This window comes from Pocillopora damicornis, chromosome 6, assembly GCF_964200805.1.
Source record: "Pocillopora damicornis chromosome 6, jaPocDami1.2, whole genome shotgun sequence".
NCBI lineage: Eukaryota > Metazoa > Cnidaria > Anthozoa > Scleractinia > Pocilloporidae > Pocillopora > Pocillopora damicornis.
This window is the reverse complement of record NC_142675.1, coordinates 12,447,501-12,473,145: the sequence shown is the minus strand read 5'-3', so window position 1 is coordinate 12,473,145 and position 25,645 is coordinate 12,447,501. Positions and strand designations below refer to the sequence as shown.

The window sequence follows — 25,645 nt, the reverse complement described above, 5'->3', positions numbered from 1 at the left end:
CCTACGCTCAGAATTCAAGCAAATGCGTACACCAGTGGTAAGGCAAATTGGTATCGCTCGCTATTATCTTGCGTATGTGAAAGATTTTTAATCAGCTATGAAATTGTCATGTTCAAGCAAAACGTTCGTAAAGTCATGAAGCTTCACAAAGAGTAACTCAGAGGGATGAAACATAAGGAAATGTAATTCTTCAAGGGATAAGTTTTACTTCCACTGTTTTCATTACTTAATTCTCCGAGATGGTGTAAGAAATTGTCTCGTTTACGGGTGACGGAGAAAAGCGAAAATATTGATGTTACAGAAATAGGGCCAACTTAAGTGAGTAACAAAATAAAGAAACACTTCACAGGTGCTTACATAGAGATAAACTGAATTTTTCTACCGCGCAGTGCAAGTTTTGTCTAAATTTCAATAGCGAAACCGAAAAATTCGATGAGGAAGTTCGAACCAAATATCTTTAGAATTTCTCCTGAAAACCTCAACTTACACGAAAAGTAAACAACGCCGACCTACAGAGAAACACTCAAAGCTATGAAAAGGTTTTTCGAATTTACCTACAGTAACCTTCCTTGCTAGCTCTCTAGAATTTAGAATGTGTGAGTAAGCTTGTTGCGGCCTTATATTTACATCAAACCTAATGATGAAACTCGATTCTTATGTGACTTCGATACGTTTTCAAGAAACCACACTTTTGCGTCAGCAACTATAAGAGATTAATTGCAAATTAAACCCAAAAAGTAATGTAATGTTTTTACAAAGTACTGTATGTCAGTTTTAGATATTGAACCAACGACTACGGCGCAGCGTTAGGATTTGTTTACAGGTTTAATGTATCAGTAATTACACATTCAAGCAATAACGTATTCCTAGAGTTTTGGAAATTTCCTTCAGAGTGTGAACCTAGGAGAAATTATTCGTACTACTTTCGACTGACAGGTAGTATCGAACCGACATTTTAAAAAAAAATTACCTTCTTCACCTAATCGTTTCCACTATATATTACTCAATATTTGGTGAGAAAAAACAAAGAAAGCAAAAGCAGTAGTTTTCGAGGAAAAAAAAGTGCATACAGTCACACTGATCACCTATCGAGCTAAAAACCAAGTCCCATTTCCTCAAGCCAGTAACGTCATTGCGGACTCAAAGCTAACGTGTTATTCATAATAACTCGTTTTCTACTTCCTCAACCGGCTTAAAAGCCGTCCGTTCTGCGAAAACCTGTGTAGTTTACGGGCGCGTGATAGCCAGTTAAACTCTAGGACATCTTCCCCGCCGATGATTTCTTTTTTTTTTCTTTCGAACTTTACAGAATAAAGACACCATACTTTACAAAATGGTTAACTGACACTTGGCCATGTCTTTGAAAACTTCGCCTACTCTAGAAGGATCTGTAACGGATTACGACATCAACCGGAAACAAACTGGCGTGACGAAAATAGATCATTAGCGACTGATTTAGCATATCTATTGTTTATTGGTGAGAGGTGTGCACATTCCTGTGTGTTTTCATATCTTAATAAGCACGTCAGTGTCTCATTTATACCACAAACGGACATATTTTGAATTAAGTAAGGTTCAACTGTCCATGTCAATCTCTATCACTCAAGTTCGATTTTATATCTTAATCGATCTCTTCGAGAGTGACGATGGTTGTATATATCCTGCTGGTTTTGTTCCTGTATTCACCGAGTTCATTAACAAGTAAGTTTTCGATGCCGTATGCAAATGTTTACGTGCTTTTCACAATCGTCTCCAAACCATCCACCACATAACTTTGAACGGTGCTGAGCAACGACTATTTCAGTTCTAAATAAACTTAGAAATACTAGCGCCGATGTTTTCGCGAATGATGCCGCCACTCGTTGTAAACTACGATAAACTATTTCATATATTTAGGGATTATTATCGTTCGAAGAGGCCTTTGAGATAATTTGCATACCTGTTAATAATGCTTAATTGAAATACATGCAGACTTAGAGATGTTTATTTAGCTGACAAATACGCGACTACAGGGAAATATTTCAAGTGCAAATTTGACAACATTATTCCATGCAACGATAACATGACATGAACACCGAAAACAAACTTTCATAATTTTTTTTGCTGACCGGTTCAAGTTGCCAGTTCATGCAAATCATTTGTCTTAGTATTCAAACTCGCAACGACGACGCAAAACCTGGGATTCTTTCCTTTTATTTGTAAATTTACGGGCTGCTCTATAAAGTGTCAAGAAACTTATTGATAACTCTCGCACAAAGTCATGCGTTGATATGCGAAAATTAATGTTCGCGGAATAATACTTAATTCTACGTGACTTAATTTGTTTGTTACGTATTTTTATCACGATTTATATCCTGCTTACAAATTATTTTTTTTAAGACAGCTTTGCGCCGGTAACACGGATTTGTAAAGCAAATGCCTTGCACTGTCGTGCAGGATGAAATCCTCTCTGAACTTCATTATAACAGTCAAAATGCTAAAACGTTAACAAAGATTTTGATATTGCAACTGCAGCTTAATATATTGATGAGAGGGAATGATGGCCATCAATTCTGAAAATTTGTTACTGTTACTATATTGCTGAACTTTACATCCAGGCAACAGGATAACACGAGAAAGAGGACACAAGATTTAACCTCGATTTCCGCTACTCTCCACGAATCTGGTTTCCTTCCCTGCCTAACAGCAGTTGGTTTTAAAGATTAATTAACATTGAGCTGTTGAGTACGTCAGAGAGATCTTTTTCGAATGAAAGATATTTTGTTTACCCAATTATTCGGTTCTGACCTGAGAACGGACTTTTTTTTTTGCTCACTTTTGACAAAAGAGTGAAATAATATCCTAAGGATCAGAAACTTAGTTACGTAGGCTCAGATGCCCATCAACGAGAAGTCATGCGAGTAAAGTGAAATGAATCGCTTCGTATTCCCGCATCCTCACAACTCGCGCTTGGTTATCTGAGTGTGTGCTCCCCAAATTAACATTGCAACGCAGCGTGCACTAGCAATCTCATTTCGTTGTCTTCCACCTCTTTACCAGAATTAACGTCTGTCGACAGAGACACAAGATAAGTACGTCTCTGTTACATCGATGTCTATGTGTAACGTTCACGGCCTCAATTGACGTCCATGGTTTGTGGCAAAATTTCATAAGCGTGGATTAGCTTCTGATTTTCCTTTTGACTCTCTCCGTCTTTTCAAACCTGTAGATTCTCTTGAATGGGGCATCACGCCACCCAGTAAGGTTCGCAAAGGATCAACCGCCACACTGGAATGGACAATATCCCTTACAGCAGAGGAAAGACCGAATGCAGATCGCTTTTCTTTAATTATTGTGGAGCGTGAGAAGTTTCTTTACAGCGACGAATGGCAGATTATGGCTGTTAAAGGGTATGCTAGTAATTTTCACCAAAAAGTTGGAAATGAGGACACTTTTGATATGGTTCCTGGTAAGGATGTGGCATTCACATTGAAAAATGTCACAGACACCGATGCCACACGCTTTCGCTGCACATTTCTCAGCTCCTTTGCAGCACCCAAGAGTATCATTCAGGTGGAAATGAAAGGTAAATGTATGTCTAATGACACCCCCTATAAAAGGAAAGGCCCGAGAAAATTCCCTATCACTCTATCCATTAAGCTTATACTTGATGAAAAAATATCCTGCTTTACCTTTCTTTTTACCTTTGTTTTTTTTTTATATATTATTAACTCTTGCAAAATAAATATTTTGGAACATTTCGGTTTGTTTCTTTGCTAGTTTGTCTCTAGTTGCCGTCCCTAGCTCTGATACGATGTCGTTGTTTTATTAATGTTCGTTTGGCTACCAAATCCATTCTTACAACTTGTGACTTTCATACTTTTTCGTGAACCATTAGCATGGAATGTTTGGTTGGTTTGATACTCTTAAAAGTGGGTTAACCGGAATAACTACACTCATGTTGACCATCTCTCTTTCGTTTCAGGTGTTCCCTTAAAAGTTCGTCTTGTTGGTGGAACGTCTTCTAACAGAGGTAGAGTAGAAATATACCGAAATGGACGTTGGGGAACTGTATGTAAGAATGGCTGGGATATGCCAGACGCGTCAGTTGTTTGTCGAATGTTGGGATTCCCTGGGGCTTGGACAGCTGGCTGTTGCACTAAGAATTCAGGGGGCCGTGATCCGATTTGGTTAAGTGATCTGTCGTGTACGGGTCAAGAAGACACGTTATCTGAATGCAGCCATAGTGGATGGGGTGTCAATGAGTGCGATCATACCCAAGATGCTGAAGTTATATGTCACAGTCCAGCAACAGAAAAACCCCCAACGAAACCCTTACGAATTTCCAGTGTGAAACCACGGCAGTCACAAAAGACTCCCTCCACAGCAGAACAGTCAGCTTCACACTTAATTGTGAAAACAACCGCACAACCAATTTCATCATCAATTTCTTCTAGCGCTGTTTTGTTGAAAGGGCAGAAATCTTCATCATTGCATTTGTCGAGTGCTGGAGCCTTGTCGACACCAACTACTTCCAATGCAACTCAAGTGACAATGTCACCAAGAAGCTCTTTTACAATAGTTGTTCCCACAGTGATATCGCCAAGTTCACCTTCATTGACCGTGATGCAGAGCTCAGCCACTCCAACTTTTCCGCCCGGTATGTCAGCATCATCATTGTTCTCTTTCCTTAGCAGACTCTTTTTGACTGAACATCCCTTTTAGTTTTCCCTCAACATGCGTGCATTTGAGTTGTGCTATGTCTGATTCGATTAGACTCCTTTTCATTGTCGAGTATTACACACTAGTTATTTTAAAGAGAGGAGAAAAATGTTCTTATATTTCTATAAAAGAATTTCCTATTAAAAAAAAGCATGTGCGTAGATTTGAATCAGATAGAGAATGCGCTATTTTCATTCAATTAAACAGCTCCGATGGTGCGTTTGAGAGATGGTGGCTCTCCTGATTTCGGGCGAGTGGAGATCTATCATAATGGTACTTGGGGTACAGTGTGCGATGATAGTTGGGATATCAACGATACTGCTGTAGTTTGTCGAATGCTTGGCTTCAAATACGCTTGGACTGCCATCTCATTTGCTGTGGAAATCACCACGGACGAACTAGATCTTTATGGTACAGGACCCATTTGGCTCGATGATGTTAATTGTTTCGGAAACGAGAGTTCTCTAAACGAGTGTGGCCATAGTGGTTGGTTGGTTCACAATTGCGATCACTTGGAAGATGCTGGAGTTTGGTGTGGTAATAAATCAAGGGGGGCAGATATTCCTGAATCAACAGTGGTCCCTGACATAAACAAGCCTGTTAGACCACCGTGTAAGTATCATGAATGTGCTTACATGTCACTGAAAAACATAAGGAACTATTCTATTTGTTCGTCCTTAGACATAACATTTATTTCATAGAATTTTTGCGTTCTTTAGATGTTCAATGTGTAGGCTAGCTCTCGTGTGTAACAGCGATGGTCAGAGGCTCGATTCCTCGTAGTGTGCTCAGATTTTCTTTCTTTGTCGCATGTGGACGGTCACAACAAAATTAGAAATATCACTTTGTGTAACAATTGAAGACTATTTGAGAACTTCGTGTGCTACCACCATAGAAAAAAAAATCGTGAGACCAAAGTAGAGTGCACCCAGGAGCAAAGTCTTTCCCGCTTGTTTTTCATCCTTTTATCATACATTTCCAATTTATCATAATATTGAGTTATTTTTTTCCTCAACTAAGCTGTTCAAGTTCAATTAGTCAATGGATCAAGTGATCGGGAAGGTAGGGTCGAGGTTTTCTACAATGGAGAATGGGGAACTGTGTGCAACCATGATTTTGACATTCGAGATGCGGAAGTCGTATGTAGAATGATGGGCTTCCCTGGAGCGGTCTCTGCAGAGGTAGGAGGAAGATTCGGTCCAGGTAATTCCACTCAGAAGATTTTGCTTGATGACTTATGGTGCACTGGACAGGAGACCTCATTAGCTACCTGTTCATTCAGAAGATGGGGATCAAGTAATTGTAATCACAGTGAAGATGCTGGTGTAATTTGCAAGGAGAAAATTAAAGGTAATTCCTTAATGCGCAGTTTGCAACTGAATACACTTCACTGTTTTATTGAAATTTAATTCTTCAACTAAATCAATGAGTTTCAAAATATGAATATGGGTGCCTTGTGAGAAATTAGAAGCAGACTCAAGAAAAAGTAGATCAAAACACTGACGTCTAAAGTATCCTTTGTATTGTATGTACTTGGAAGTTTAATTAGTTCCCCTGGTGATAACTGTCTGTTAGCATCGTGGTTTGTTGCATGAGCATTATTTTCATTCAGACTTTTAATAGATAATTCATTTTATAGTGACATTCTTTACTAATACTTTTTTTCCAATTTATCTATCTTTCTCTTCATTAATTTTTATAATTAGTATGATTTTGTAATTAATAAAATTCTGTATTTAGTATAATTAAGTACCTCAACACTACCCGCCTAGATTAGCTAATGCTCTTTGCGGTGTAGTGTCAGTACAGAAATATTGTAGAGGGTATTTTAGACAAATAAAATGAAAAAAAAATTTAAACAAAAAAAAAAATGAAATGAAATGACTGAACTACTCTGCTTTATTTTGATTTAATAGCACCAATTGTGCGATTGAGAGATGGAGATGATGTGTATGGCCGGGTAGAGATCTATCACAATGGAATCTGGGGCACGGTCTGCGATGACGATTGGGATATCAATGACGCCACTGTAGTTTGTCGAATGCTTGGCTTTAAGGATGCTTGGGAAGCACTCTCGTTTGGCGTGCTTATGAAAGAACAGAACGCAAGTGAATTTTACGGAACGGGACCCATCTGGCTTGACAATGTTAATTGCCTCGGAAATGAAAGTTCCCTTCTTGAATGTGGTCACAATGGTTGGTTGGTTCATAACTGTGATCATGAGGAAGACGCAGGAGTAATTTGCGGTGATTCACTGCGGCCAAACGGATTTCCAGATTCCACAGTAGTAAATGATACTAACAAACCAGTTGGACTGCCTAGTATGTATGCTTTGTCTAATATATGGCGATGCTTTGCCATCTGTTGTGCTGCGAAACCTCAATTACATGGTCACTCGCGGAAAATAAAATTTTATTCTAGGAATTCTTTGAATTTTCACGCCTTTTCTTCCGCTACGTTGGAATGGATTTATGAAGAATTTATCTTTTTCTTAAAGTGGTCATGTAGTTCTGATATTTTCTTCCGCTTAACGGTCGTTATATATAAGTTGAAAAATAAAAGCAATCCTTTGGGATCATAGGAAGGGTGACCACGACCCGCTTTAAGAGGTTAAACTTACGGGTACTTTGTGTTGTGTTTTCCTCTTCACAAAGATTCAACGCTAAGAACCGCAGTTTTCCCTGGCTACATGTAAAAAATTTTCGCGCGGAAGAATCTTTACCCTTTTAGTAACATTTTTTTAAATTTTATCACTACAGCTGTTTATGCTCGATTAGTAAATGGGTTAAGTGAAAGAGAAGGTCGTGTGGAGGTCAACTACAACGGTGAATGGGGAACCGTGTGTCGCGACCTATTTGATATTCAAGATGCAGACGTCATTTGTCGAATGGCGGGTTTTCCCGGGGCTGTATCTGCTGAAGTGAAAGGAAGATTTGGCGCCGGAAATACCAGCCAGAAAATTTTACTCGATGATTTATGGTGCAGTGGGAAAGAGTCTTCGGTGGCTTCGTGTTCATTCAGAGGATGGGGTTCGCATAACTGCAGCCATGATCATGATGTGGGTGTTGTGTGTAAAGAGAAATATCCAGGTATAAACAAGGGTTTGGCATGTGCATGTGTCGTGCGTATACTGTAGGCTTTATATTTAAAGGGAACGTCACTTTTCATAGAAGGAACGAGGAAAACAATTACGTTAACTGCGTTTGCCACTGGAACTCATAAATGACATCTGCGGTAAAATTAACACACATTCTACAGTTTGGAAAATGCTGTTGCATAAGGTGCATTGTTATCTTCTAATATTGTTACATACAGAATAATCTTGAGCAGGCTTATTTCTTCATGCAACCCCACTTATTTACATTGAATAGAGTGAAGCAGCTGCACGCAGAGCTGTACGATAATTCTCTCTAAATCTCTTCAGGAATTTAACAATTTTCCTAGATATTAGCAAGTGTCATTTGATTATTCAAACTTCTTATAATAAAAAAGCCAATTTCCTGAAGTTTGGACGATGAAAGACACAGCTTTAAGTAGGCTAAGGCAACAACACTTTCACAAGCAATGGTTTATTATTACTCATCATCAGTGATAGAGCTTGAGCTGTTGGATGGAAACTATCCAAATGAAGGTCGTGTTTCACTTTACTACAATGGCCAGTGGGGTACGATATGTCAAGATCATTGGGATATGAATGATGCCCACGTGGTGTGTCGTATGCTGGGCTACCCGGAAGCTTTTGACTTCTTCAACAGTACAATTTTTGGGAGTGCCATTGATGGACCAATATGGCTAGATGACGTCAACTGCACGGGAAATGAGAGCACGCTCGCAGCTTGTCCACATGCTGGTTGGGGAAACAGTAACTGTGATCACACGAAAGATGTGGGGGTAGAATGTGCTTATGATTACACTGTGAATGCAAAGGGTAAGGTTGTCATGTTGGTAATCACTACAGTATCTTCTTAAGTGCGACTATAGCATGTAAAAGGAACGAATAGGCAACTTTCACTTGTTGACAACTGTATTTATGACAAGCTGTTAAAAAAAAGGAATATTCGGTACGCGTCGGAGCCGAGAGGGAAATCGTTAGTTAACTTCTAGTGCTATCTCCTATCCCAAGAAATTTGATTCAAGTCTAGAGAATAAAATATAAAATACGTTCTTTCCATTTCTAAAGCGTGTGGTGTGACGTCCCAATATATCCGTTTGGCATAAGAATAAGCTAGTTCGCTCAATTTACATAAGAGGTTGTTCTACATTTTCGTTTAACTCATAAAATCAATGTTTGTTGGTAACGAAATGTCTTCTTTTAGATGCAAGCTGTAATTTTGACATCTGGTATTGTGGCTGGGAAACTTCAGCAGACAGCCAGGGTCTCGCATGGACAAGAAAATTTGGTCCAACTGTAACTGGCAACACAGGACCCTCTCAAGATCACACCTCTGGATTTGGTAAGAGCATTTGGTATAATCACTTCTCATGCAATGGTTTATGCTAAGAATCGCAATTCTTTCCCAGCAGTCCTTTTCTAATTAACTTTTCACAGAATTTTCCAAAAAATGCTAAACCATTTTTAAAATATTTTTAAAATAAAAAAGTCGCTACTATAAAGTAAATGTTTAAAGAGTAGGTTAAATCTATTTTAGCCATATAAACTACTCCATTACCTAATTTGGAAGGAAACAAAATCAATACCCTAAACGCTTTTATTACAGGATTTTACATGTACGTAGAAGCTTCTGGACAAACCTTTGGTGACGTTTCGACAATAGAGTCTCCACGCATAGCTAGCAATGGCAACACGACGTGTATGGTGTTCTATTATCATATGTATGGGCAGTCTATTCACACACTCAGAGTAAAGGTTGGAGATCAAGTTTTGTGGGAGCTTTCAGGCAACCAGGGAAACGACTGGCACAAAGCGACATTGCCTCTTTATTTTAACGACACTTATAAGGTAAGATAGTTTTACTTTTTCAGTGATCCACAAAATTTAAACAAGCAAGAAATATATCGTTAGTGAAACTCTTCTTTTGGAATTGAAAGACTTAAAACGATTCCCTATATTTAGCTGATATCATGGTCTATTTAATTGGGTTTTGGTAAGAGAGTTTAGTTAATTACTAGCGCTGGTGACTAATAATGTGAATGTTAATCCAACGTCGCACATCTGGACAAATCTTGTCGGAAAATTCAAAGCAAGGTGATATGGATCCCTTGTTTGTTATGAAGGCACTATAAACAGGTATGCAGACCAGGCAGTTAATGGTTTGAACCTGCGAGTAACATTTGATCGTGAAGTTTCATGTTTGAAACCATCTCGCGGATTCCACATCCCTACAATAACCGTGTCGCAATCAGACCGATTAACACATTACGCCATTAAAAACTAACGTCAGAGACAAGGACGGACCGAGCAACAGACGAGGAGCAGTTTACAGGATCTGCTGAGAATACCGATCTCCTATAACAATAGGTAATTGAACTGATCGGTAACAAAACAGAAGACTGGCTGAACACAAAGGAACGACGAGAAAATGTGAAATTAAAAATCACGTTGCTGAACATCATCGACTTGCCAACCACATTATTGACTTGGAGTCTTCGCACTGCTTAACCTAAGGTGTGGCTATGGAAGACCCCCCTCAAAAAATGTGAACAACAACTAACAGCACCATAAAAATTACCTCTGGCTGTTGGCGACATTCACATAGCAAGCAAACCAAACTGAACGACTTCCACTCTTGGTTGTTACAGTGTCAGTCATTTTTACCGACAACAGTCCTTTTCAGGACTACCCTCACCCGGTCGATTAGTATCATTTTATGTTTTGGAAACATTCGCATGTGATTATTAGATTTTTGATGTCTTCAACAATTTTTTTTTGGCAGGTGATATTTGAAGGTGTCGTCGGCAGCACTCCACACAGTGATATCGCTATCGACGATGTCGAGTTCCAGGAAAATACAGAGTGCGAAAAGACAGCTGAAACGTTAGGTAATGACCTCTGCGTGTGTAATTGTGACTGAACAGCTTATACAGCATTATAACTTGGTCACACGAGACGAAGTAGTGCGATTAAAAAGATTTTCTAAAAGAAACCTGCGGTTCCTCAATTTTTTTTCATACTTTTTTTTTGTTAGTTTTGCAAATCTTTCTTTTTCTCATGTTCAGTTACACCCATAGTATTTGGACTTTGGTTATTCATGACATTTTTGACATCACGAACAAATGCGGTATCATGGTTATTTGGTATGATTATAAGATCGAGGTCTTTGTATTATCAATTGACGTCTTTCCATCAAGTAGATAGATGTGCGTGTATTTTGAGAGTGCATTAATTTCGTATCCATAGTTTTCGCACGTATAATCAGTGTTATAGCCACACGCTTGAGCCATTATGGTACTCCCACAGACGTGCTATGGTCCCGATGTTTGAAATTAACAGCATAAACTATTTTCCTTTACTTTCAGCTCCACCAAGAATCTTATCGTTTTCAACAAATCAAACAGCCGACCTCGGCAGCAATGTTACATTAGTTTGCACCGTGATTGGTCGTCCTCAACCTACCATTGTGTGGAGGAAAGATGGTAAAGTTCTCTTTGAGAGTCAGGTGACTGGTAATATCACTTTACTAAACATCTCCCAGGCAGATGATGGATTTTATGAGTGTTCAGTAAGCAATCATTTGGCTTCTGAATCAAGAACAATGGAGCTTAAAGTTGAAGGTTAGTAGCTAAGCTCTGGACCCCACGAACAGTTCCAAGAGCGCTTCTTGCTTTTTATATATATATATATATATATATATATATATATATATATATTGTGGTGCTGAAAGAAGCCTTTATGCCGGTATACCGACTTCTCCATGTTTAACCATTTTAGGTCTAAAGCGAACTCCCAGCTCTTTCTTTTTTAAATCATTCCTTTATTACATGACCTGAAATGGGTAAACAAATTATACAGGCTAAGGAGGTCTGTTATTAAATGATTTTCATTCCTTCCAATGAACTTTTATCGGTTTTACATGATTTACATGGTTTGGTACCCTTTAGAACTAATGGGCATAATGAGTCAGATTATGGAGAGAATCTCTGACCAGATCAGTTAACCTTTAATACTAAGAGGTTTCTCTACCGATAGTGTTCTTTACCTTTACGTTTGAAAACTAATGATGAACGCTTTGCAGGTTATCCCAGGGACACTGCGATTACAGCCAACTTCTCTTTCAATGCGGTCGCCCGTGGTGAAGCTGTTGCCATGAAGTGCTCTTCTAATGGTTATCCTACTCCAGTTTGTCGAATTTACCGCGAAGATAACTCGTTTAACACCAATGAAAGTGTATATGTTATTCAGAACTTCACTCCTATGGATCAAGGACGCTACCTGTGCAGCTGCTCTAATGTTGCTGGTGTGGAGAAGGCGAATATTACACTTACTCTGTATGGTGAGTACTCTAAGTAATGTAAAACCCTGATTATGAATTTTTACTTTAAATAGATGATATCAAGCACACCGAGAAGAATGACATTTATAAACACGTTTTTCTTTGCTCTCATTAATTACATATGAAGTATAACTTGAAAACACAATTATGCGTGTGTTTTCTTACAGAATCTCCAAATATCACCACCATTCGTCCAGCCTATCAACTTGTAAATGAAACAAACACTTTTGAAATCTTCTGCAATGCGACGGGAAATCCAACGCCAGCAATAACATGGAGGAAACTTGACAACACAAGCAAAGTAAATTATACAGGACAAACTCTGAGGATAACAAAGGCTGAGATATCAGACTTTGGGAGCTACCAATGTACAGCTGTGAGCGTGCGTGGCGAGATTGTTTCAGCTGTTGCAATGGTGGCGGTGGACAACTGTAAGTTTAATAATAAGTGAGCCATATTAATGTGACAAACAAACCTATATCAGAGGCATCATTGGTTTTTGAAGGTATATGAGTGAAACTAACATCATCCTAAGGTTTAACTACTTTTGTAGTTGCAGCGAGTATTATCCACAGTCCACAAAACATTACTGTCATGGAAAAGGAAAGAAAAAATGTCACCCTGTACTGTAATGCCACAGGGAAACCAGCTCCACGGCTGTCCTGGATAAGAGAAAGAGATGGAAAAATAGTGGCATCCGGAAATACTCTAGTAATCTTATCTGCTGACAGATCACATCGGGGTGAATACAGATGCGTTGCTGATAACGGAGTGCGAAGTCCCGTCTCTAAATCGGCATATTTGAACGTGCTTTGTAAGTTAAGAATATTCTGGAATCTTGAAATTGTAGAATGTAATATTTTTTATCACACGTATAATGATTCTGGGATTACTGCCATACAAGTTTGCAGAATCCTATATAAAAGTCGTTAACAGAGACAGAACTGAGTGACCAAAATGCACTGATCTCAAATTTATCGCCGCTGATTTCAACCAGTAAACGTTTAAATACTTGGCTTTTGGTTCTTCTCAGAGGTCTATGGATTGTGTGTCCATGTGTCTTTTCCAGGACACCTCCCTCCCGTGGCAGTCCTCCTTTTTATCCGAGGATTATCAATAAGTATTTACATATGATTTTAAAGACTTTTCATCCAGTGCTGGCGAATGGCTTGCATAACAGCTAAGAATGGAAGGTGTATTGAAAGTGGCTCCATTCTCTGGAGCCCCGAGACTCAGCACAATCATTTCCTTCGTGATGTTCAGACAATAGAGTTAAAAACAGTCTACTTTTTGAGAGCATTTTACATCAAATAAAATAAATGCCTCTCCTGTTGTTCTAAAATTTTACCTTCTTTTCAAGATCATCCTTCATCGACAAGACTAACCACCGACAGACTAAATGGAGTGGTCGTTGGAAATGGTCGCATTGCATTGACGTGCATAACTGATGCCAATCCCCCTCCTAGTCAGTATCAGTTTTATCGCGATGGTATCTACCTCAGAACGAGTCTCAGTGGAGTATATGTCATTCAGAAGGCCAGATATTTTGATGCGGGAACCTACTTATGTGTACCACTTAACACTCTTGGCTTCGGTTTCAACGGCACTATCCAGGTTTTTGTCATCGGTGAGTAATCGTCAAATGAATTAGAATCACTTTCCATTCAAGATGTCTCCAGGGCCTTCCGGTCTCATGGCAATGCGAGAAAACTGAAAACAGGATTGAGCTTCATGAGACTTGATTATTCTTAAAGAAAGATATAATCCGACTTAATTTTTTTTTATTCAGGTGCGTTCTCCATTATTTATTCTCCACGAAATATAACCGCCAACGAAAGCACAAGTGTGTCTTTTTTCTGTAATGCCACTTCATATGCTCCATATGACCATCTCCATACTATGATCTCATGGAGTAAGCTCGGAGACAACAGTAAAGTATATCAATCAGGCGAACAGCTTGTTATAAAAAATGTGAGTCGATACGACGGAGGAACATACATCTGCACAGCTAAGAATGGACTTGGGCTTCCTGATACTGCAGGAGCTGTTTTGAATGTGTTGTGTAAGTACAAACCTGTTATTTTGATATGGGATACATCAATTTATATTCAGTAAGTTCTCTAGCTCAGGCTTCGATCTAGATCTAAGTTAACATAATTTGGAGCTCTATGGGATCCTATCCTCTTTAAATAAAGTGCAACTGGAACGTGGGACCTCACTATCACAAGCCCCTTTATAACAGGGTTTCACTTTACCATACTACTTAACATGAATACCAATGAATACAGCCTTAGAGTAGGCGGTGTCAATAATAATGTTATCACATGTTTGAGTCGTACTCACTGCGGTTGAATTTTTTTCTCTTTTTTACAGATAAACCTTACAACACCAGACTGGAGGCATCAATTCCAGATAATGTGGCAATAATCAACTCATCACTGATCTTGAATTGCACTGCTAAAGCCAACCCACCGGTTACTTCGTATAAAATTTACCACGATAGCATCCTTGTGTCCAATACTTCCAGCGGCGTTCTCAACATCACACACGCCCTGGCTGAACATAATGGATCTTACGTCTGTATACCTTACAACGAGTTTGGTGAAGGCGAAAGGGCAACTTTAAACGTGACCTTTACAGGTGTGTAATTTTTTTACTTTTTAACATCTAGCAGTAGCTGACAGATTTTTAAGCCAATCTATCATGAGAAAAAGTAGATTTAAAAAATAAAATGAAGAATTGCATAATGGATACTTTTGCTCTAAAGGAAACTTATCGCACCACTAGGTTAGTTGCTAAATATCGGAAAGTTTCCTCAGTCTGTAAACGGCTTTTTCGGTGTTGTTTCATTTTGTCTCTTTTGTAAAACAGGACCGTGTGGTGCTAAACGAGTACATCATACCTGGTCGCCTCAGATTGTGGCTGGAGCTTACGCTAAACTTGGGGAATGGCCGTGGCAGGTACAGCTAGGATACTCTGATAACACCGAAAGCATCCCTCATCTTTGCGGTGGTTCCATCTTGGATCATTACTGGATTGTCACTGCAGCTCACTGTCTGAAACGTGAGCTTCAAGAAAAACCCCCAGCCAATTTTAATGTCACTGTTGGTAAGCATTCAAGTCACTTAGATTACTCAAGAGGTGCTGCGAATGCTCCCTCTGGTTTAGTTTGAATATTTCAAATTGCATTCAATGTTCTTTCACTCACGGGATGTTTTTAAATCTTCAGGAGAACTTCACAGGGGTATCAATGAAGGAAGTGAACAGAACATTCCAGTAGAAAAGATATTTTTACACGAGAACTTTGACGATATTGACCTACAAAACGACATCGCTCTGATAAAAATGCAACAACCCATTCTGTTTGGTCCTCACGTGTCACCGATCTGCCTCCCAGATTTTGATTTTGATGTCGGTACCTCTTGTTATGTTACTGGGTGGGGATATCTGGGACCTTTGGGTTCTCCATCAGACATTCTTCAAGAAACCACTCTACCACTGATGAACCACACGGTCTGCAAAAACCACTACGTTGGTATACAAAATGTGACACCGGACATGCGCTGCGCAGGGACTCTGGGTCAGAGTCGAGGCACGTGTCGAGGAGACAGTGGTGGGCCGCTAGCCTGTGAAAGAGACGGCCGCTGGTATTTAATGGGTGTTACAAGTTGGACAAACGAAGGCTGTATGCACAACGGTGACCCAGGAGTATTTTCCGATACTCTTCATTTCAGACCTTGGATTGAAGAAGTCATGAGAAACAATACCAAGACAGCTGTTTAGGACGCAATAGATTTTGTTTTTCTACAGAGGGTTAAGTGCTAAAAAAATTAATCGAGTGCGAGCAGTTTACGACTTTTTAAAGAAAGGTGTCATTGATTAAACATGACGCTTTGTAGGGGCACCTCACGACCTTTTCCGGGCTTATTTGTGTCATGACTTTTTGAAGTTGTTTTCGCAGTTTTACTTATAAATTAAGAGTCACAACAGCCAGGTCTCTCCTCTCCATTGTTTTGCTGAGGTTCCTGTTCATTAGCGAACCTAAACAGCTACAAAATCTAACTAAGTGCATCTCAAATAAGCCATGTTGCCATGTTTCAAAATCACCCCGTGCACCGCTCCCTGAGTTTGCTGCTCGTTCTTCAAGAGTGCCCATGAGAGGGCGTTGAACAGAAAAACATAGATGGAACGTAACCACTAATAGATGTGTCTTTGATAAAATTGTGTCATTCTAAGGGTGTTATTACATGGTATAAAGGAAGACAAAAATAGTTACTTTTCAACGCTAGGCGTTTGGACGACGCAGTTTTTTCTTTTGTTTTACACAGATACAACTGCAAATGAACGAAAATTTTCATATAGCGACCTGTATTTTTATAATTCTATAATGAAACAATATAGATGAAACAATCATAGTATTTTGATAAAATAGTTTTGTTAGTTTTCATCTATTAATGAAAGTGTACCATCCGTCGTTTCCAGGGGATGGTCAGGATCCATAGGCCTGACATTAAAGTGTAAATAGAAAATCTCGATATATTTATTTATTTATTTAAACAATTTATTTACACTTTGTTCTAATGCAAATGAGAGTATTGGACAACCTTGTACTTGTAAGGGTTTACCGGCTTAAAGAAAGAAAATGAATAATTAAAGTTAAATGTTTAAAACTTGATGTTCCTTGACTGTCATGTGACAAGTTCCTTTTACTTTTTCCCCGAGAGAAGTTGTGGTTTCTCCCAGCTCTCTGATAGATATCTAGCAGATTCAATATTACTGAGATCTAATGTAGCGATGTACCTAAAACCCCGGAAAGAACCTTCTTCAAATGCTATTCTTTCTGATCAAGGAATTTCAACGATCAGAATCAGGCGACCGAAACATTTTGGAGGATATTGATTGCCTTCCGCGATTCTCTGTCAGCCAAATATCTTACTGAAACAGATCAAAGAAACAGAAAAGACGCAGCCCAACAACAGTCTGACAATAAAAGTGTATCCGGCAAAACTGAAAAAGTGAAACTAAACTGATTTTCTAACTAAATTAGGATTTTCCTAATTTTTTGGGGAACGTATGTTAAGGAAAAAACTTGTCTTTGGAATCTAACAGTAAATACGTTTTTGGATAAAAAGGAGCGCATTACGCCTTCTACTGCTTTGAATAATTCCCTACTCCCATAAAAGTCGGAAAAGCCCAAACCTGTTAGACGTAATAACTGTTTAAAGAGTTACTTAACTGCACCTAATCTGAGAACCTGTTGCCTATTTTACCGAAGAGTTTTTTTGCATCATTCGTCGTAGATGGAGCGTATTTCCTTGGCTTTTGTTTAACAAGACAATGCATAGGCAATCATTCACCATGTGCTCGCTTGGATATAGGATGATAAAAAGCCGACTTTGGTCTAGAAGATAACTACATCATTCTATTTTAAGCAAAAATTCATAGCAGTAAAACGACATGATACAACTTCCAATCAGTATAAAAAGGAAAATAATCATGTGACAACGATACGCGAGAGGCGTTCGGCAAATAGTCTGCTGCACATAGAATTATAGTCTCTACGACACCAAACGTTATACCTGCCTAGAAGCATGTATGGATCTTTAGATCATTTAATATTTATCAACTGAGTTGATAATGTAAATGAGCCGACGTAAAGAGTATAAAAACTGTTTCGGGCGTTAGCCCTTCGTCAGAACGATTCGCCTTTCCCTCTAACGAAGGGCTAACGCTCGAAACGTCAGCATTAACACTCTTTACAGTGGCTAATTTAGATGATCAATTCAGTTGATAAAACCAAATTATCTTGTTGTACTCCCCTACTGACGCAGTACCACAGTTTCTTTAGAAACGTATCCCTCTCATACTAAACCAAGGATACAACAGACCTCTTGGAACGTATGAACTTATGTTGCTGCGGTTGAATCTCCAACGTATAGATTACAAACCACAACAACCAAAAAGGTATGCCAACGCGTGCATTTTCTTTTGTGGAGTCGTAACTCTAACCCTTAAGCCAGCCTCAAACTCTAACAATAACCCTAACCTCTTAACACTCAACTTGAACCGAAAAATGGTTATCTGAATTAGGGCTTATTGACCGTCTGAACTCTGCAGCCGAGAGAATCGATCGAGAAAAGAAATCACCATATACAGGTACCATTCCGCACAGCACCTCATAGTCGAGAATTAATCCCACACTGTGTCGTAAAAACAGTTCATATTTATTTCTTTAAAAAAACTTTTATTACGATATATTTTCCTTAATTTTGATCATTTCGTTCTGACTGTTGCATGGAAAAATTTAGAAAAGTATATTTACAAACACATGCTGCTTTAATATATCTATGTAAAAAAGGCATGCATCCCAAATAAAAGCTGGCGCTAAAAATTAGTTCAAGTTCTCCTGTATATTAAAATGTTCCGAGGATCATCACAGCAAATCATTGTTCGAGTTTTTACCACCAAAGAATCTGTTTTCTGACTCTCATATGAAATGCTACCACAGCTTTGTTAAAAAATATTCAAGAGAGTTCCAAATATAATTGAAATTCTGTGATAATTTTCTGAAAACATAGCATTCATTTGAATATGAAATGACTAAAACCTTCAAAACTTTTATCTGTCCTCTCATCCACTCGTGTTATTTCTGTAACTTAAATCCAACGTTCTTATGCAACCCGCTCTACTCTGCTGTCTTTGTATTGTTCTTCATGACTTCTTCAATCCAGCTCCTAAAGTACAAAACATCTGAAAATACACCTAGATCACCGTTATGCATACAGCCTTCATTTGCCCAACTTGTAACACCCATCAAATACCAGCGGTCGTCTCTCTCACAGGCCAGCGGTCCGCCACTGTCACCTTTACATGTGCCTCGACTCTGACCCAGGGTCCCAGCACAGCGCATGTCTGACGTCACATTGTTAACTCTTTTCTGTTTGTAATACAGTTGACAAACTCTGTGAGCTACAAGAGGAATTGAAGTCTCCTGAAGAATGTCTGGCGTCGAACTAAGAGGTCCAGAACGACCCCAGCCAGTGACGTAACACTTAGTACCGTCGTTAAAATCAAAGTCCGGAAGGCATATTGGTGACACATGCGCATTAAAGAAGATTGGTCTTTGGAGCTTCATCAAAGCAATATCATTTCGTAAGGTTTTCTGGTCGAAGTTTTGGTGTAAAATTATCTTCTTTACCGGAACAGTTTGCTCTCTTCCTTCACTGACCCCTCTGTGGAGTTCACCTGACGATGAAAGGAAACAGTCCAGCAGTCATACCTATGAGCATGTAAACTAGAACCTCCTCAATGGAAATTTTCAAAAGGCATAAGGCATGTTAAGAATCCCCTCCTGTACCTTACTCACCCCAAACCCATCCTAATACAAAACTTCGATCCTTTGATAATCTTGTATGCAATATTTTATTACATTCTTATACGGACTAAACGTACAGAGGAGGTATGGTTGAGCCATAAAATTTCGTCGTCATAACTGTCTTCGTTAATCATGTCAACAAAACTGACGTTATTACCGTACATACGTAATAATACTAGACCAATGGAAGCTATATTATCACTGTAAGTACACTGCGACATAACTGTGTCTCGGCCTTAATGAAAATACCAAGCTTTCTATTATAAAATAACAAGAGATTGCAATTTTGGAGCGGGCCAATGGCTAAGTTCTACCGAATGGATGAAAACGGCACCAACAAAACATGACTTACCAGCAGTGACATTAAAGTTGGCGGGGACTTTTTTACCAAATTCACTTTTCACACAGTGTGCTGCCGTAACAATCCAATAGTGATCCAAGATGGAGCCACCACAAAGATGAGGGATACTTTCGGTGTTGTCAAAGTATCCCAGCTGGATCTGCCACGGCCACTCACCTGGTTTAGCATACGCTCCACCCACAATCTGAGGCGACCAGGTATGATGCACACGTTTAACACCACAGGGTCCTGTCAAGTACAACCAGCCAAACACAAGTTATCTTTCTGTGTATGGACTATTTCTAAGTATTAGCTTTGTCGATCGGACTGTTCAAAATTAATATCATTCTTGAAGATTACTGTCCCCAGTAATATTGGTCATATCATCATTACCTTCTGCTCTTGAAGAACGTTATGAATCTGAAAATATCTTGCAGAGGGAGATTCCTCCGCTAATAGAGCGCAACCAAGTTATAACTAATATAAAGAAAACTAACTACGTAATTTTTAAACCCAGACAGAAGAAATTTAACTCCAGCATTTCTCTCTCCTTTGGAGATAAACCCCTTCAACAATCTAACATAACTAAATTCCTTGGGGTCTATATTGATGATCATCTCACCTGGAAACATCATATCATATGTACCTACAAATCGCTAAATCAATAGGTATTATATTCAGGTCTCGCTTTTTCCTATCCTCTACAACCAAACTCACTTTGTACTACACCTTAATTTATCCTTACATCGTCTACTGTAACTGCGCCTGGTCGTCCACATACATATCTAACTTAAATAGAATTTATTTCTTGCAAAAGCGAGCTGTGCGGGCTATCACCAACTCAGACTGTCGAGCCCATTCCACTCCTTTATTCTCCAAACTAGGATTTTTTAGATATTTTCCAAGTCACTACGTTTGAAATCGCCAAATTCATGTTTTATTATAGAAATGACTTATTGCCTCCATTGCTTCTCAATCTTTTTGTAACGAATAGCCAAATTCAGAACTATGGTACCAGAACAGCCATTAATTATCTAATGCATTTGTGCCGTACAAATCACAAGCAATTTACAATTCTCTACCAACGTCCTAAAATTTGGAACTCTCTTCCTGTTTCAGTCATTCGTTCGTCAAACCTTCCTAGTCTTAAGACGAAGATGCAAGAGTTTTTACTTAAATAATCACTGAATTGGCCTAGCCGCAAATTCGCAGCACTTTTTCTTAATTTATTAATGTAAGTGAGGTGGCTCTCCCATAAGCTCGGTGGCTTCCTAGGTCTCCTCGCCTTCTAGCTATAACCGCTGTAAATAAATTTTTTGAATTGTGCAAATAAGGCAAATAAAAGATAACGATGACAATGATGAACTAAATCAAGTACACAATGAAAACCACCAAAAATCTTTGAAAAAAATAAGAAGGATTCATGACTGAGAGTCTTACACAATTACATACCCACAAAAGACACGTTCAAAGCTGCCTTTTCGCCTTCACCAAACTCGTTGTAAGGTACACAGACATATGATCCATTATCTTCAGTCAGAGCGTGTGTGATGTTGTAAATTCCACTAGATGCATTGGACACTAGGATGCCATTGTGGTAAATATTATAAGTTATGACCGGTGGGTTGGCTTTTGCTTTACAAGTTATTATTACAGATGAGTTTAATACTGCAATATTGTCTGGAACTGATGCCCCAAGCTTGGTGTCGTATGGTTTATCTGCAGAATATAATAACAACCGGGTCTGCAAGTCAATCAAATTGGTTGGTTACTGAAGACAATCCTAATTCTCACATAATGTCAAATGTTTTTACTCACGTAGAACACTTAGCACCGCTGCTTTTGTATCAGGAAGCCCCAGTCCGTTCTTTGCTGTGCAGATGTATGTACCTCCATCGTATCGACTCACATTCCTTATAACAAACTGTTGACCTGGTGGGAACACTTTACTGTTGTCTCTAAGCTTACTCCAAGAGATTTGAGGAACAAGTTTGTCATATGGGGCATATGAAGTAGCATTACAAAAGAATGACACACTTGCACTTTCGTTGACGGTCATGTTCTGTGGAAGGTACATGATAGAAAAAGCACCTGTAAATAAAAAGTGAAGGAATTTAGATTGCATTTCATTTAATTTTAGTGAAAACTTATGAAAAAAAAAAGACAGTCAAATAAAGCACAAGCCTCGGACTAGTTTCTCTATATTTCAGCACAAATCAGAAGACTATATTGAAAACGCCAGGTTGATCACTTGTGTGATGTTGTGCTTGTTGCTGGAGGCCTTCTCGAGTGTTTTTTTTGGCCAAATTTTGCTGAGGCTTAGTTTACTTCAAGTCGCATAGAGTTGCGATGTCTTAAGGTACAAGAGTGCGTCTTACTTACCAACTACCGAAACCTTGACAGAGCCGTTTGAACCAGAGCCAAGCCTGTTGAGTGGTACGCATAGATAGGTTCCTGCGTCAAAATATCTGGCCTTGTGAATAACATGTACTCCTGTAAAACTAGTTCTTAAGTAGACACCATTACGATAAAACTGGTATTGACTTGGCGGTGGGTTGGCATCAGTTATGCAAGTCATTGCAATGCGACCATTTCCTAGTACCACTGCATTTAATTTATCGGTTGTTAATCGTGTAGTTATTGGATTATCTAAAGGAAAAGAAAGACATCCATTTGAGATTTTGATATTAACCATGCAACACACCTCCTTTAATAGACGCTGTTTTGTGACGAATATGAAATTCGAGACTCCCGAGAAATCGTCTTAATTAATTTCAAAGAACTTGCTGAAGTGTAAAGTACGGACAACACGAATTGTCGTGTAGTCTTCCACCTTCTCGCTAGCATTTGGACTTAATATGATAAAAACCATTCTCGATCTCAGATAGATCTCAGTGCACTTGTAGCATACTAACATAGAATGGACAAAATATGGGAAAAAGATACAGCATTCTTGATAACAGCAAAATAGGAAAAATATTCCGCGATGATGCTGTGGATAGCATCAATTTTTGTAAATTTGAAGTGGAGCTGGACTCACGATTATATATCTCTAACAATTATTGCCTTGGTGACTTCCACAAAAAACATTCTGAACTTACAAAGCACGTTCACATATGCCGACTTAGAAACAGGACTTCGCACTCCATTATCACCGACGCATCTGTATTCACCGCGATGCGACCGACCAGCAGCTGAGATTACTAAAGTGTTCCCAGTGACCAAAGTTTTACCATCTGCAACTCTTATCCAGGACAGCTGTGCCGCTGGTCTTCCTGTTGCATTACAGGACATTGTAACATTTCTTCTTTCTTTTTCCAAAACGGTAACGTTGCAGCAAATGTACTCGATCGTCGGCGAAACTAAAAATATATAAAAACACAAATCTTGAGTATCACATCATAATACAGCGGCGTGAAAAGCCTTCTTTACAAACAACATTGTCAGTCGCTCTCATACGAAATGGATCGTTGGGGGAGTGTGGGGGGTGAGGAAGGGCATTACCTGACAAACACCGTTGGAGGTGCTAATACTTTGGGCCCAGCCTAAACGATGCCGTGTAAGTCATTCTGGAGAATCACTCTTGTTTATTTCTTCTCATTTTGTTTTCCTGAATAAATCGAGGAGAACGACAAAATCTAGCTGAAGTAAGGCTGACATTGATTTGTCGCCTCCGTCAAAGCTGGAACATTTTATTTCATGTGACCAACTACAATACAAAAAGGAATTCGACTCACAGTTATCCATCTCCACTCGAGCAACAGCTGACACATTCTCACCGCGAACACTCATTGCGGTACATCGGTAGCTGCCAAAGTCTGATTTGTAAGCATTGTGTATTATCAGTGTTTGTCCTATGGAATGCACTTTTCTAGTGTCGCCAACTTTCCGCCATGTTATTGTCGGGGGTGGATTTCCCGTCGCATTACAAAAAAACTCAAATGTATCTGTTTCGTTCACAAGTTGATAGGCTGGATGAATGGTGTGGATAGCTGGGGACTCTGTAGAGTAAAAAGCAATTCTTAGACCCTTCCTGTCTAGTTCCACATTGTATAGTGTATTTCAAATATAGGATAGAGGACCACTTGTTCATCAGTTGAAATACTGTTGACGGTTACCCTCTGGAAATAAGTTGATTATCATCATTGGTTAACATTTAAGACTCGGGTAATCACACGATCGTCGTTTACACATACTACCAAACAACTATATCCCATTTGAAGTCAACTATTCTCCCACTTGTTGGTTCTAAGACAAGAATATAATCACATACCCACTTACCATAGAGTGTGAGGGAAAAGTTTGCCTGCGCTGCACCAGCAACATTTGAGCAGTTGCAAATGTAGACTCCTTGGTCCAAAGAAGTGAAGTTTTCAATTACATAAACACCTCCATTGGCGCTTAGTAAGTTACCATCGCGATATATGCCACAGAGTGGAGCAGGGTAGCCACGAGACCAGCACCGTATGGCAACAGAGTCACCCAGGATGGCCGCGTTACAAGACACGTTCGTGGTGATTACTATTTTCCTCGGAGATCCTTCAGAGAATGAAACAATTTGATTAATTTGATACAAGCTAAGTCTTTGATTGGGGGCACAATTACTAGAAGATATCTGGTCCAGATTGCGCTTCTCACACTCACAGTTTCAGTATTTTTCGGAGGTCATTCCAAAAGACTAGACAGTCATTTGCATTTTCCGGAATTTCAAGGACATTTAACAATTCATGCTTATCGAACTGATTTTTAAGCAAACAAGACGCTGTTCTCTGATTCTCTGGGGGGGGGGGGGGGGAGGGGAGGGGGTGTGAATGAGAAAAGCCACCGTTACGGAAAGTCATTTGCAATTTCCAGAACATCAAAATGTGAAATATAGGTATTCGTATTATAGGTATATTTCTGGGTATTCGAAGATTATCGAGTCCTTAAATTCGCTGCGTTCACAACTTATCTGAGTTTTGACCATTTCACTTCATGAAATGTACGCAACTACATTTTACGCACTCCAAAATATAGGTCAAGAAAATTTATCCACCAACCTAAAACGTTGAGTACTGTAGCTCTCATATCAGTTGCCGCATCATTAATTGCCCAGCACTCATAACTACCAATATCTGACTGAGTGATGTTCAATAGAGTGACGTTACCAGTCACCTGACTCTCCGAAACAAGTTTTCCATTTTTTTTCCATACTACAAGTGGTGTGGGGAGACCAGTTACGGTACACACTAATGTAACCTCACTACCAAGTTCAGCTGTTCGATTTGGGGAAATCCAAATGATTTTTGGCGGAACTGAAAATAAGGAAAAAGTATGAGAGTATGAGCAAATGTATGCTTCGAAAGAGGAACTAAAGTGGTTAAAATCGTTCAATCGAGTTTCCCGAATTATAGATCGTGGATCGTTATCAAGAAAGGTAATGTCCAAGGGTCTTACAAGTATGGTGCCATCAAATTGACCGTCATTCACACTATCACTGATTATAATAATTTTTAAGGGTGATACAACTACTGATGACCCTGTAGTTTTCATCGTGGTCCACTAATTAAACGCACTCAAATAACTAAAAATTATTAATAGTATTCAAGCGTGACACGATTGAAAACCCCAGCTAGTAAGAGGCATACTAGTTGGCGTTAGCAAGCGTGGTCGTAGATTTAAACTGGCAAGGAACAATCCCATCTAACGATCTAACGATCAGAGTGATTCTCGAGCCCGGGATCTCTGGATTTAGAGCTAGTACAAGGCGTTCTTAACTCGACCATACTTCCTCTAGGA

At 39.1% G+C, this 25,645-nt stretch overlaps 2 protein-coding genes across 2 annotated transcripts in view; one reads left to right on the top strand and one right to left on the bottom strand.

Annotated features, from left to right (window-relative positions):
* Positions 1–1,486: 1,486 nt before the first annotated feature.
* Positions 1,487–16,827, top strand: LOC113676738 (uncharacterized). The gene is made up of 20 exons (XM_089208933.1): positions 1,487–1,701; positions 3,209–3,565; positions 3,965–4,639; positions 4,909–5,313; positions 5,722–6,051; positions 6,618–7,022; positions 7,461–7,790; positions 8,291–8,629; positions 9,018–9,155; positions 9,420–9,661; positions 10,596–10,701; positions 11,179–11,433; positions 11,895–12,152; positions 12,320–12,583; positions 12,706–12,966; positions 13,513–13,779; positions 13,942–14,214; positions 14,526–14,792; positions 15,024–15,260; positions 15,382–16,827. Exons 1-20 carry the CDS (start codon positions 1,647–1,649, stop codon positions 15,933–15,935), a joined length of 6,018 nt encoding a protein of 2,005 aa, XP_089065059.1. The 5' UTR covers positions 1,487–1,646; the 3' UTR covers positions 15,936–16,827.
* A 1,533-nt stretch (positions 16,828–18,360) lies between these two features.
* The window catches only part of LOC113676781 (uncharacterized), an 18,424-nt gene continuing 11,139 nt past the window's right edge, over positions 18,361–25,645 (bottom strand). Inside the window, exons 10-18 of the mRNA XM_089208946.1 lie at positions 24,907–25,161; positions 24,149–24,406; positions 23,605–23,868; positions 22,969–23,229; positions 22,250–22,516; positions 21,686–21,958; positions 21,320–21,586; positions 19,880–20,116; positions 18,361–19,397 (exon numbers count right to left, since the gene is read on the bottom strand). Of these exons, the coding sequence (XP_089065072.1) occupies positions 18,838–19,397; positions 19,880–20,116; positions 21,320–21,586; positions 21,686–21,958; positions 22,250–22,516; positions 22,969–23,229; positions 23,605–23,868; positions 24,149–24,406; positions 24,907–25,161 (2,642 nt within the window). The 3' untranslated portion in view covers positions 18,361–18,837. The remainder of the gene's footprint in view (positions 19,398–19,879; positions 20,117–21,319; positions 21,587–21,685; positions 21,959–22,249; positions 22,517–22,968; positions 23,230–23,604; positions 23,869–24,148; positions 24,407–24,906; positions 25,162–25,645) is intronic.